Source organism: Aplidium turbinatum, chromosome 7 (genome assembly GCF_918807975.1).
Source record: "Aplidium turbinatum chromosome 7, kaAplTurb1.1, whole genome shotgun sequence".
NCBI lineage: Eukaryota > Metazoa > Chordata > Ascidiacea > Aplousobranchia > Polyclinidae > Aplidium > Aplidium turbinatum.
Genome location: NC_137478.1, coordinates 24551011 through 24562847, shown reverse-complemented (window position 1 = coordinate 24562847; position 11837 = coordinate 24551011). Strand labels below are relative to the sequence as shown.

General features: G+C 34.8%; 1 protein-coding gene across 2 annotated transcripts; it reads right to left on the bottom strand.

The window, feature by feature from the left end:
- Positions 1–3545: 3545 nt before the first annotated feature.
- Positions 3546–10331, bottom strand: LOC145774900 (uncharacterized). Of its 2 annotated transcripts, none has more exons than XM_082586227.1 (4): positions 10187–10331; positions 7171–7326; positions 4151–4298; positions 3546–3811 (listed from the first exon to the last, which is right to left on the bottom strand). In XM_082586227.1, the coding sequence occupies exons 1-4, from the start codon at positions 10236–10238 to the stop codon at positions 3709–3711; spliced, it is 459 nt and encodes a 152-aa protein (XP_082442353.1). In that variant the 5' UTR covers positions 10239–10331; the 3' UTR covers positions 3546–3708. The 2 variants fall into 2 exon arrangements, with proteins under 2 accessions (XP_082442353.1, XP_082442354.1); XM_082586228.1 differs by lacking the exon at positions 10187–10331 and adding an exon at positions 8265–8661.
- Between the last annotated feature and the right edge of the window lie 1506 nt (positions 10332–11837).

The window sequence follows — 11837 nt, the reverse complement described above, 5'->3', positions numbered from 1 at the left end:
TTCTCACACTGCACACAACATTATCTACCATTGTCCTGTATATCGACCCCAGGACAGATATGTGGACCACACAACGCTCGATGAACACACAATCCATTAGCTGCTGCGCCTGGATGTAACAAAGTGATCTGAACAAAGAACCACTGGCCTTAGCTACTGTGTGTTTACAATTTTGGTAAAGAGGTCACTTTCTTCGACCACAGACATTTTTCTATACAAATACATTTTTTCTAATACCTACTACAATTTTTTCTAGACAAAATAGGCCAAGTTAGCAACAATGCTGTTTCTGCTGCAAGTAGGTTATAATCAAGTAAATTTTGAAATTTTTTATATCAAAAAAAGTTTTTTCATAAGGCATATGCAGCTAATAAGGCCCGGCCAGTAATAAGGCCCACCCCCTGGATCTCCGTTGTTACAAACCTTTTAAACAAAATTGGAAGCTCTGATTGGTGCTATGGTGAATTGAGACTAACTGGTAAAGTTTCATAGTTTAAAGTTGAGAACTTTTTGAGTTACGGAAAGTTGAAGTTTGGGGGGACTGAAATTGAGTGGTTTTATTAATTTAGACATATTTTAGACTGTTCTGCAGTTAACAAACCGCTTTGACTTCCATTTTTTTGCATTTTATGTGAAAGATATGTACATGCTGATGCAGTAAAACCAATAAATTTGAACTTTTTTTCTAATTAAAGCAAGACTGATAATAATGATCAGACTAAGCTAATTTTTGTAATGAGGCCCATGGGCCCCTGGGGTAACGTTGTGCACCCCTGGTTAAGAAAGTGAGGGTTAAAGACTTGAGTGACCTAAAAAGTCTTGTTACACCATTAATCCAATTTGTTATTGCAATGGAAATATCATAATTTCAGAATCAAAATACTTTATCAACCCTACCATATCTAAAAACACCATGTCGCTTTTTAAAAAATGGAGCATGGAGCGGGGGAGAGAATAGTTGTCTCTGTGTATTTAATTATTAGAAATGTGCCTGTGTTGTTGATTAGAATTTGTTTTGTGTTGTTGTTATAGTGAAAATACACCTTTTCCATCACTTTTGGTGCTAATTCAAACCGGGCCTTATTCACAACACGTGCATCTAATAAGGCCCGCTTGAGATTTTTTTTGAATTTTTAATATTTTACAACCCCTTTTACTTAGAAATTTGTTTTATAGATATGTTGTTTAGATAGACCCAAAGTATCCTCGTTCCAAGTTTCGTTCAAAATTATGCAGTATTTATAAAAATATTGAGGTTTGAAAATTAGCGGGCCTTATTAGCTGCAGGTGCCTTATCAATACGGTCTTCAAATTGAATGTTGAAAGGAATTCAATTTCATACCGAAGAAAGTAGGCAATGTTCAATTGAGACGAACATGCGACGTATAATAAACATTTTTTGCTTTGTTTGTTTGCTGAAAATTATGTTGTTGGGCCCATTTTTTATACCCTTTCCGACCAGTCCTGATTTCCCTCGGAGGCCTGTTAAACTGAATTGAGTAGATGAAATTGCTTGCAGGTAGGCTAACTATAATTCAACAAGCTTCAACTTCAAGAAAAAAATACCGTAAATTTTTTCACTAAAAAAGTTATTTTGAAACGAAAACAAAGAATTTTGAGTTACAACAAAACTTTTAAGATGTGTTTGTTTTGAATAGCTCGAGCTGCAGCATAGTTTTCCAGCAATAGGCTATCTTTATAGCCTACTTCAAAAACCCTTGTAAAACAAAATAGCCTAATTCCAAAGCAATAAATCAGGCCACGTTCAAAAGTAGTGTATCAAAACCATTAAAAAACATTTTTTGAAACCTTGTTTTTTGTTTAAATTGTCTTCGGCAGTTGACGCTTTTGTCCAAAGTTCTCTAAATCCAAAGCAACAGATCGGCCACGTTCACAGTATTTTTTCAAAACGGCTACCACGCAATTTTTTGAAACCTTGTTTTTTTAAGAATTGTGCTTGGCAGTTGACGGTTTTGTCCGAAGCTCTCCAAACCAGTGACGTAAATTTGATTATGCGGCAAAGTGCAATTTGTCGGGTCAAATGATCGCATATCAGTCAATACAATTGCTCAAGAACAAGGTAGGCTAATACATTTGCAATAAGTTTAGGTGGATTTTCGAAAAATATTTGATCACACCACGCTATGATCAAAGCTACCACTTGTATTTACGCTGTTGGCCGTAAACATCAATGGACCAAGTCTTCAGAGTCTACCATTGCAATCTCTAGAAATGGTTGCTGAGTAATTGAAAGACACTAGATACCCAGGTTATGCTTTTAAAGTTGACCACATTGAGTAAACTCCTCCTTGTGCAGAAATTCTTCACTGGTCAAACCTCAAGAACACTATAGGTTAGGCTACCCGAAATACAAACTAGTTGAATAGTTGATATAAAATAGTTGATATCCAAGAATCATACAAATATTCTGGTATCCTTAGTTGGCTCTTAGTCTTATATTCAATACAGACCTGTTCTATTGCAAGGTTTACATAAAGCACTCATCTTAAAGTTAATCACCAAACAAAAAGCAAATAAACCAAATTAAAAGTGTAATAGTGACTTGATTGTTAGTTTTGAAACTTTGATTATTCTGATGAGGACATAATGCAGTTATATCATTGAACGAAAGAAGAGCAGAAATATCAGTTACAAATTTCGATTATTACGTAGACTTCTATAAGGGAATCAAGGAAAGAACAATTCAATTTGATTTGCAGCGAGCACTACGGATTTAAGCAGGCGAACATTATCCTGCAGCATATTGCTGATATAGCGCTGAGATAGCTATGCGCCAAGGTGACCACTCTAATGCCCCATTTAGAGCCAACCAAATTATCTTAGCAAAGCTTTATGAGATGGATCTTATCATGCAGTGTTTCCTTATCTTAACGGTGGTAAGCAACCTATCAGCAACTATCAATAGATATTTAGATTTTGAGTAGAAGTTTAGCGCTATTTATTATAGAGCTATGAACGACAAACATTAGAGTTCAAATCGAACTGTTTTGCGGTAATCTCTCCCTGGGTTCAGTGTTTTGAGAAACATAACACAACAAAATGCAGCATAGCAAAGAAATTACCTAATTTATGAATTAGTTTCAGGGGCAGCTAAGCTTAGTAAAATGATGGAAATAGGATTGAAATACTAAGCAATGACAATTCGATCAAAGTTTTGGTTACATCACTTGCACAGGCCAATCGAATAATACGTCACTTATTGTCTCGGGAGACTTTGAGCTGATACGAGTTGGTTGAGCATGTTAGAACAGAATATCGCTTGCATGTTCTCTCTTCGCCAGGGCTGGTCAGAGGTTAACAACAAAACAATGCCTGATGAGATCAATGAAAATGACGACTACTTCTGGCTTACTCTGCATTGATATAAAACAACGTTGAAAACACAAAAAAAACATCGTTCTTTGTTCACAGCTCTGAAAACTGAAAAAAAGGATTTTCTGAAAAATTAGTTTAATTTCCACATATTAGCCTACGCTCTTTTATCGTTTTGAAACGATGATTCAACAACAAAATACAATACAAAATAAGTTGTTTGCTGTTTTAAACACAAGAAAATGCGACAAACATAAAGCGAGACAAACAAATCTGCCTTTATAAAAAGGAAAGTAAAAGATTTTGAATTTTAAAATGCAACAAAACAAAACATTGAAAAGTCATCGATGTGATGACGCGACCAGTTGATGACAACTATATCGCCACAATGAATTCTGCATCTTCAATTTCTTCAACATTTCCAACTACTTCCCACGTATTCTTCAATGCATCATAAGTTTCTATTGCGTGGGTTTCTCTGTAAATTATGATCGAATAAAAAATTAGAACACGAAGCAATAATATTAAAAGACAAAACAGTGTTCAAAACTGATTGAATTATTTCAGTCAAATCAACTCTGTCGTTTGTAAAAGTTGAATATCGCAAATTTGAAATATTAAAAACAAAATGGACTAAAACTAGAAATTTTACATCAGCGATGGACAGATGCAACCAAACTATGTTTCAACAAATTGTAATCATCTCATATTAAGTTATTAGCATCTCGTATGTTTCTATTCACAGGTTGGTAGAATCCATTAATTCAACTTATTCATGCTTTCTATGCATTGATGACGTTCACAAACAATCACTCACCCTCCAGCGACATACACCCTCCTGTCTATGACGCATGAACCGTGTGAAGATCTTACAACGTTCATATCAGCAACATCGGACCATGCTTGCTTCCGTGGATCGAATCGTTCAACTGAAGACAGGACGGACAAATTGTCATCACATCCTCCTGTTGGAACAAGGCTTCGAAGTCAATATTCACAAATTGTATAAATATTCTGGTAACCTCAGCTGCCTCGTTGAAGCAGTGCAGACTTGTTATACTGCAAGGTTTACACTAAATAATCAATTCAAGTGAGACTAAATGGACGCAAAGTGTACCAGCCAAGGTGATGAACAAACTGTCATAGCATCTGCATTGGCTTATTGAGTGAATGATTTCGAATGAGTTGCAAAAATAGCAAAATTTTGATTCAACTTACAAGGACAAATATTCATAGCAATTTGTAGCAAAATAAGCAAAAATATCATTTAAAAAACACATTATTACATTTTATGCAAAGGCTCAAGAAGTGACGTCATGCAATGGAAACATTTAGAAATCATAAGTGGTGAGATATCGCAATCATCTTGAATCTGCGTTATAATGACACCTTGGGATGAGATTTGTTCAGCTGGGGATGCCGCGAGCGTGTTTGACCTGAATTTTGTGTTTATGTAGATTGCGCTAAATATCAATCCACTTTTTTGCTTCAGCACCTTCGATATCATGCACCGTGATTGCATTTATTGCTTTATTTTGGTTATTTATTATTGTAACGATTATTTGGTACCGCATTTTCAAATTTTCCGTTTTATTTTAACATATATATAACATTTCTTTCTGTCGTCGGTCATCCTAGTTTTACATCCGAAGAATGCCAGGCTATTAAAAACTAGTTTTCTACATTGTTTTGTAGTGGTTTTTCGAGCAAAAATGCTCATTGCTCATGTTACAAATGAACAACTTGGGGCTGAAACAGAGGATAAAATAAGTGACTCTTCATCATTTTGTAATGCAAGATGACAGTGACAACAAGTGGTTTTCTAAAAATCATCATATTATATATTAGCAATGTCGATGATATTTGCAATTCAAAGACTGATACCAAAGTCATGAAAAAACTAAATGATGATGCTAGGGAATGCTATGCCATCAAGTTTCGTCGGATTCCACAAATGTGTTTTGCAGTCAGATTTTTACAGTTTGACTCGTTCAAAAAAAATGGAATAAAAATTCCACAGAAAATAGTTTCAAATCAGGTGTTGAGAAAGAACAACTGCAGTAAATATAGTCACATTTGATGGCTTGTCACGCTTAGCAGAATATAAAATAAAAGATGCTGATCTAAACTTCGTTTTTGAAATACTAAATTACATGAGTCTCTCTGATTCCGTTCATCACTTCTTTCTGAAATCTTTAAGGTATTCCACAAAGACACTGTTTTGACAGAAATATAAACGTTTTTGCTGCATACATTTGTGTGCAGCGATAACGTACACCAGAGTGTGCTGTTGAATTCTGGTTCACTTGTTTTATTGATTTGTTACAATCTGCAGAATTCTGCTGAGGTTATTCCACTGTTGATAAATAAACTTCTGTCAAACAGTCTCCAAGATGAAAACTTGAAGCAACTTCAATTTGCCAACATTCCGTTTCCCGAAGTGAAGCTTCCAACCAATTGAATATTCAAAACGTGGCAAGATCGATTATGCTGGAAACGTTTTCGGTAATAGCAACTTTCTAGCAAATCGTGTATTGGTGGTGAAAGTCGATGTTTTAATTTTGGACCAAAACATTCTTTAAGTATTTATCCAGTTGGAAATGAAAAAAATCAGAAACACTGGTAAATGTAGAAAGTGATCTTAGAAGCTTCGAGCTGTTCATAATGGTGGACGCACAACAACTACCTGTGTACTTTGCAACGACAAAGTGAATATTTCCGTTTGCATTAAGTTGAAAATTTAAGTTAGCTACTGGAATTCAATGTCAGATTTTATTTTTAAAAGCATTACTGTAGGTTCTTATTGAAGTTACTACCAATTCTTTATAAATTTAGGGATTTTTTTTCAAATAATGATCTGACAATATCTCCTCTGTCATTAGGTGCCGCAATGTAAATCACTAAACTGGAAGTTTGAAGCAAAAACCTTATATTTAGCTGTTCACGACTTTTTGTGTCAAGCAGGTTTATAAGAAAATACTTAACAGTTGCAGCCTAATCAAAAACTAACGAAACATGGAAGGCCACGTACCCGTGTAGCCTTGTGACGTCACAGTGACAGTCGTCACACTGGCAATGGTTTGTTTCAAAGCTTTTCAAAGCAGAGGAAAAGTTAATGCAATGCAGCAGGTTGTTCATGATCAATAGAACTTGTTAAAACTATTACAAAACTAAACAGCAAAACTTGCAAACTTTCGAATTTTTGGGACTTTGTGAGATTTCTGTCAAATTGATCACTGTTAGTTTGACCATTGACATTCAAGGACTATCCACGTATAGGTCGCAACCCAGTGGTTGAGTAGCACTGAGTCAAGTTACAGTTGTTCTCGTGCCTGGTTAGACGTAGAGTGGCGCCAATCTATGCTTTGTCATCATTTATTCACATAGTTTCTCAAACCGCTGCACAAGCCACACTCAAATCGCTGGACAGGCCTTGTGACGTAATCGTCTGTCACTTACTCCAAACTGCGCTGTTCTGAACGCCTCGAAGGAGAATTGTGAGTACCGGACTTAGTTTGTTATAATACTTTTGATAATTATTTCGCTTGTCATATATAAACCAACGATCCAGATATCACACTAATGAAATGGTTAACGAAGTCAAATCTCAAAAATTAAGAAAAAAAGCTCGTTAAATATTTTATAATTTTACATTAACTTTGTTATTTATCAACTTTGAAAGATTTTTTCATGTTCGCCTGGAACTTAGTTGCGTTTGTTCTATCAATTATATTGAGCTGATCAGAAAAACTTGAGATTCTAGATGTCCTAGTTGTTACAAACAGATCAATATAAACATGGCAACAAACGTTGATATAATAACACAATCATTCCTACCTATTGCATAGACTTGATCGTTCAAAACAACTGCAGGGAAGTAACATCTTTTAACTTTCATGGACGGAATTCCTCTCCACCGACCTTCTCGTAGATCCATGCATTCCACTGTGTTCAACCATACATCATTACATCCACCGACAGCGTATATCAACCCTGTTGGAGATTGTTGTTTTGTTAATACTAATATTCCAATTTCATCCCCAGATTTCGTTATAATCAATGCTTAAATAAAAACATACAACAAAAAGTGATTGTTGCGACTGTATCAATGATGATAGTGATGGAAGCTGCGACGACTATAGGAGCGCTACATACCAGCAACTACATCCCGTTCATTTCGCAAACTCAGAAATTGGACATTAAATATTTACTTTGCAAAAGTTCTTAAATTTGAAAAAATATTTTCTCTTCTTTAACATAAATATAAATCAAAATAAAGTGCAGCAAACAATTTAGTTTTGCTGAAAGTTATGTAAAACATTGTTACGCTATTACGGTAATATTGTAACTTCAACATCTTTTGATAAGCAACAAGTGTAATTGTACATACACAAATAAGTAATAAAAAATTTGTAACACATCCTTATAGGCTACTGTTTCAAAAGCAGTATGGCGCCATATTTCATGAAGACACAAATATGGCAATCTAGCGAAAATGTCAAACTCGGCAACTATCAGTGTCAGCATCTGCATGCGTATGTCACCATTCCCAGGATGAAACCTGGCGAACATCATTTCATGCATTAAAGAGCAAAAATAGCTCAATGAGTCAATCTAGGATTGAGTTATTTTTGCATAAAAATCGATTTGATGAAAATCAAACTGTGAAGTCGAACGAAAATTAACGAATTCTCAATTTCTAACTGTGCGGCTAAGTCCAATATAACGTATAAAACTGGCACTTTTTCAAATTCAAAGCTAAATTTTTAGAGTGATCGGTTTCATGCTGTTTTTGGTATTTCGTCACTTAACTACCAGAAATCGTTATTTAATTTTATACAAAAGATACATAAAACTTGTAAGAGAGTGGCTACATATATTTAAGCATAAAAGTGTCACACAAGAAAACATTTCAAAAATACTTCACTTACTTTAATTTGACGCAAAAGATTTTGTCTTGATTTTGTTTCAAATTAAATTGCCAAAAATTTCATTTTCATTGTAAATAAACGTCATTTCGAGCAAACATAAGCTACTGTACCTACCACTAAGTCAAAAGAACAATCATTGAGACAAAGAAATTAACTTAAACAGAAAACTGTAACAATCGGTGACACAAACATAACACAACCAACAAACGTGCTATTGTTCCTCGTTTTATATCAAGCCAGATTCGGAATCGTGCTTTTTCCACCGATTCCGACTCCAGATACATCACACACCTTCCGACTCCACACAGCCCTGATAAGCTCAAATAATTCGATACAAAATTTAGAAATAACAATTACTGCATGCGATATTATTTTAAGACATTGATTTTACAAAATATTCACGATTTGCTTGGAACGCTTAGCTCACAAATTATTTTAATTTTATTGAAAAAGGAAATCAAATAAGAACAGACCCAACGTTTGTTGCAAAGTAAGTTGGAACAAAGTGGATGATGTTAACAAAAGCATTGAAAAGTTAACTTCCGAATGAACAAACGTGCAAACATTTTGCATCTATTTCATTTCTATGGTTTTGCTCTAACGATTTTTTTCACTACAAACAGTGTGTTGCACTGGAAGACCATCATTTTGCTTCTATCTCATGTCTCATTACGTGTAGTGAGTTGGATACACAGAATGTAAGATGGATGGTATGAACTGAAAAGTTTTTTGTTAGTTTCAACTTTTTGTGAGTTTCATGTTGTTCATTAGGCTATTCTTCATATCAGTGATTCTCAAGGGGGGGGGGGGGGGGGGCGTTTTGATTTTGCAGAGGGAGCGGTATGATTACATCGGCTTAAGGGGGGGGGGGGGCATTTTGATTATTAGGGGGGATTCTGGTATAACCCATCTACCGCCCAGCGTAACGATTTCGTCACATCATTTTCTGGATAATCTACTCTACACGCTCGCACGATAGCCAAACAATTTCTCTTACACCATCGTCGTATTTGATTGACCAACCGTTTTGTTTACAAACACTATCTATTTAAAATTTAAATTCAGTAATTTTTCAGTATAACAAAATCTGCTGAATTCCATTATGACGCAACCAGCAGAGCAAAATAAAGGCATTCTCTCGTTTTACCAGGTTCAAATTGTGTTCAAAGACAGAGGCTAGTTGAGATTAACCCTTAGCACCAAAGTTTGCAGTCGTTCAGACTCAGTAACGCATGGTGTGTTAGTTAGTGGCGTTTCGTAGTTTAGTACTATATCAGATTTTTCCATAGTATTCATCACAAATCGCCCAGTTTTACAGTCTGTTGTCATTGTAAGCAGCATTTTTAAAAGGGACATTTTGACTAGGCAATAGGCATAAAAGATATAACTTAGGTAATCGGTAATCCTATAATAAATTTTTGTAATTCTGTTCGAATAATTATGGCACATTGCAAGAAGAAATGTCGGCAATACAGTGTGGATTACTTAAAATTCGGATTCATACCATCACCACACAATCCTCAAATGCCGCTATCTTTGATATGCCATAACACATTTTCCAATGAGGCAATGAAGCCATCTCGTCTAAGCGATCACCTTACAAAGAACCACCCAGCATCTTCTTCGAGTAATTTGGACTATTTTAAGAGATAGAAGGAAAAATATAAAAAACCTACTACAATTACATCAATGGTAAAGAAAACCACTGCGCAGACTGATGATGGACTGATTGTTTCGTACAATATATCTCGCCTAATAGCTCAGTCATATGACTATTGACTAATATATATAATAATATGACTAATTTTGACTAATAGCTCAGTGCGCTAAATCACATACAATTGGAGAAACACTTATTCTTTATGCCATTAAAGAAGTATGTTAAACTGTTCTTCAAAGTACAGATTTCTTGAAGGTGATACCTCTTAGCAACGACTCAGTTCGGCGTCGCATTGATGAAATGGATGCAGACATCGAAGAGCAACTCTGTGACGTTCTTCAAAAGATTGAATTTGCAATACAAAAAATTGACTCATAAAAATAATTAAGGCCTGGAGAAAAGCTAATTCTAGAAGAACCAAGAAGAAAATTTGATTGTAGTCATATCAACACCAAAACTATCAAAATCAACCAGGAAGTTGCAGAGATAATTAAACTTGAAAAGACCTTCAGTTAGGCTAGCTAACAAGTCATCAGTCATTGTTTGTTTGTTTTTTTGCATTTACGAAGATAAATCACAGCTGCCAGTAAAATCCTCAAGTTTAGAAGACAAAGTAAGTTAAAAGGACTCATTTTTGACTTTCTTACATTTTCTAAACCAAGCCATTATTTTTCATCCAACCGTTACTAATAACCTTCAACCCAACCAAGACCAATTTCAGCACAAGTTCAACCATCAACACCAAAGAGGTTAATTTATTGGAAACAAATCAGATTTCAGAAGAAAAAAAAGATCAAATCTGGACAGTTTATTGTACGCTACCACTCCATTTTTTGTTTAATTTTAGTTTGTTATTCTATTAATTTGTAGTTCTACACAATTTTAAAGTACAGTAATCAGATTCAGCTACAGCTAGGTCAAGAGACTCAAGACTGACTAATATTTTTCCCCTAAGTTTCATCCTTTGTGACGTAATAATAATATTTTTGAAATCTTCACCTTCCGAACTGGTATTTTTTTTTCTCGTACTGTATTTTACATTTCGTATTCCGACATTGATCGATATCATAAACCGACTAACTTAGGCTACGTCTACGTAAGTATATCCATTATCCTCGCCAGTGTTAATTCTCTTTTTAAGCTGCATATTTTAATCAGGTCATTTTAACACAATTCATTTGATTCTATATCACTGCTTGACGGAATTTTGCCCTGAGTTACCTCTCATCAACTAAAGTACCGTAATTTAATTTAGTTCCTAGTTTCAAATTAAAATTATTACTTAGTCAATTTCCAAAATCCTTGCTAAATTAAATATTTGATAACGCAATAATAGTGTTTTGTTTATTTTCTAAAGTGTTTCTCACACCACTTAAACCAGACTTGTTATTTGTTCTTTTTCGGTGCTTGTTGGTCACCGTCCTATTTCGTCACACATAAGTGAATTCTTTGATTATCCTGACTACAAGTTATAAATGCAGGTGTTGGTGTTGGTGATTTTGCTTTTAATCTGTTTTGTTGCAAAGTCATTTTGTAATCTTTCGTGTCCTGCGTTATTGGTTTTGTATTCATCTGTTGGTCATACTTTGTTTGTGGCAATGTCTGCGGATTGTAAAAATTTTTATTCAAAAAACTCCTTCTCTTTAACTAACAATATTAATAGGAACCAGCTATCGATTTTACATGTAAACATGAGAAGCCTAGTTGGCAACTTTGAAAAATTAGAATCACTGCTTGTCGAAATGCAAGAAGCACCGGACCTTATTGCTGTGTCAGAAACCTGGCTGAATGAAAATCGATTGCATTTTGTTAACTTGCAAGGCTATAGTTTTGTCCACTTTAATAACAAACAAACTGATGCTAAAATACAAGCAGGTGGTGTCGGGCTATACGTAAGCAGTTCAATAAAGTAT

Bases quoted from the DNA above. Each gene is read 5' to 3' on its own strand.
- LOC145774900 (XM_082586227.1), bottom strand. From the start codon at position 10,238: ATGTCTGCATCCATTTCATCAATGCGACGCCGAACTGAGTCGTTGCTA. The intron at 7,327-10,186 runs GTATCACCTTCA...AATCTCCAACAG, and splicing joins AACTGAGTCGTTGCTAAGAG to GGTTGATATACGCTGTCGGT. The intron at 4,299-7,170 runs GTAGGAATGATT...TTGTTCCAACAG, and splicing joins CGATCAAGTCTATGCAATAG to GAGGATGTGATGACAATTTG.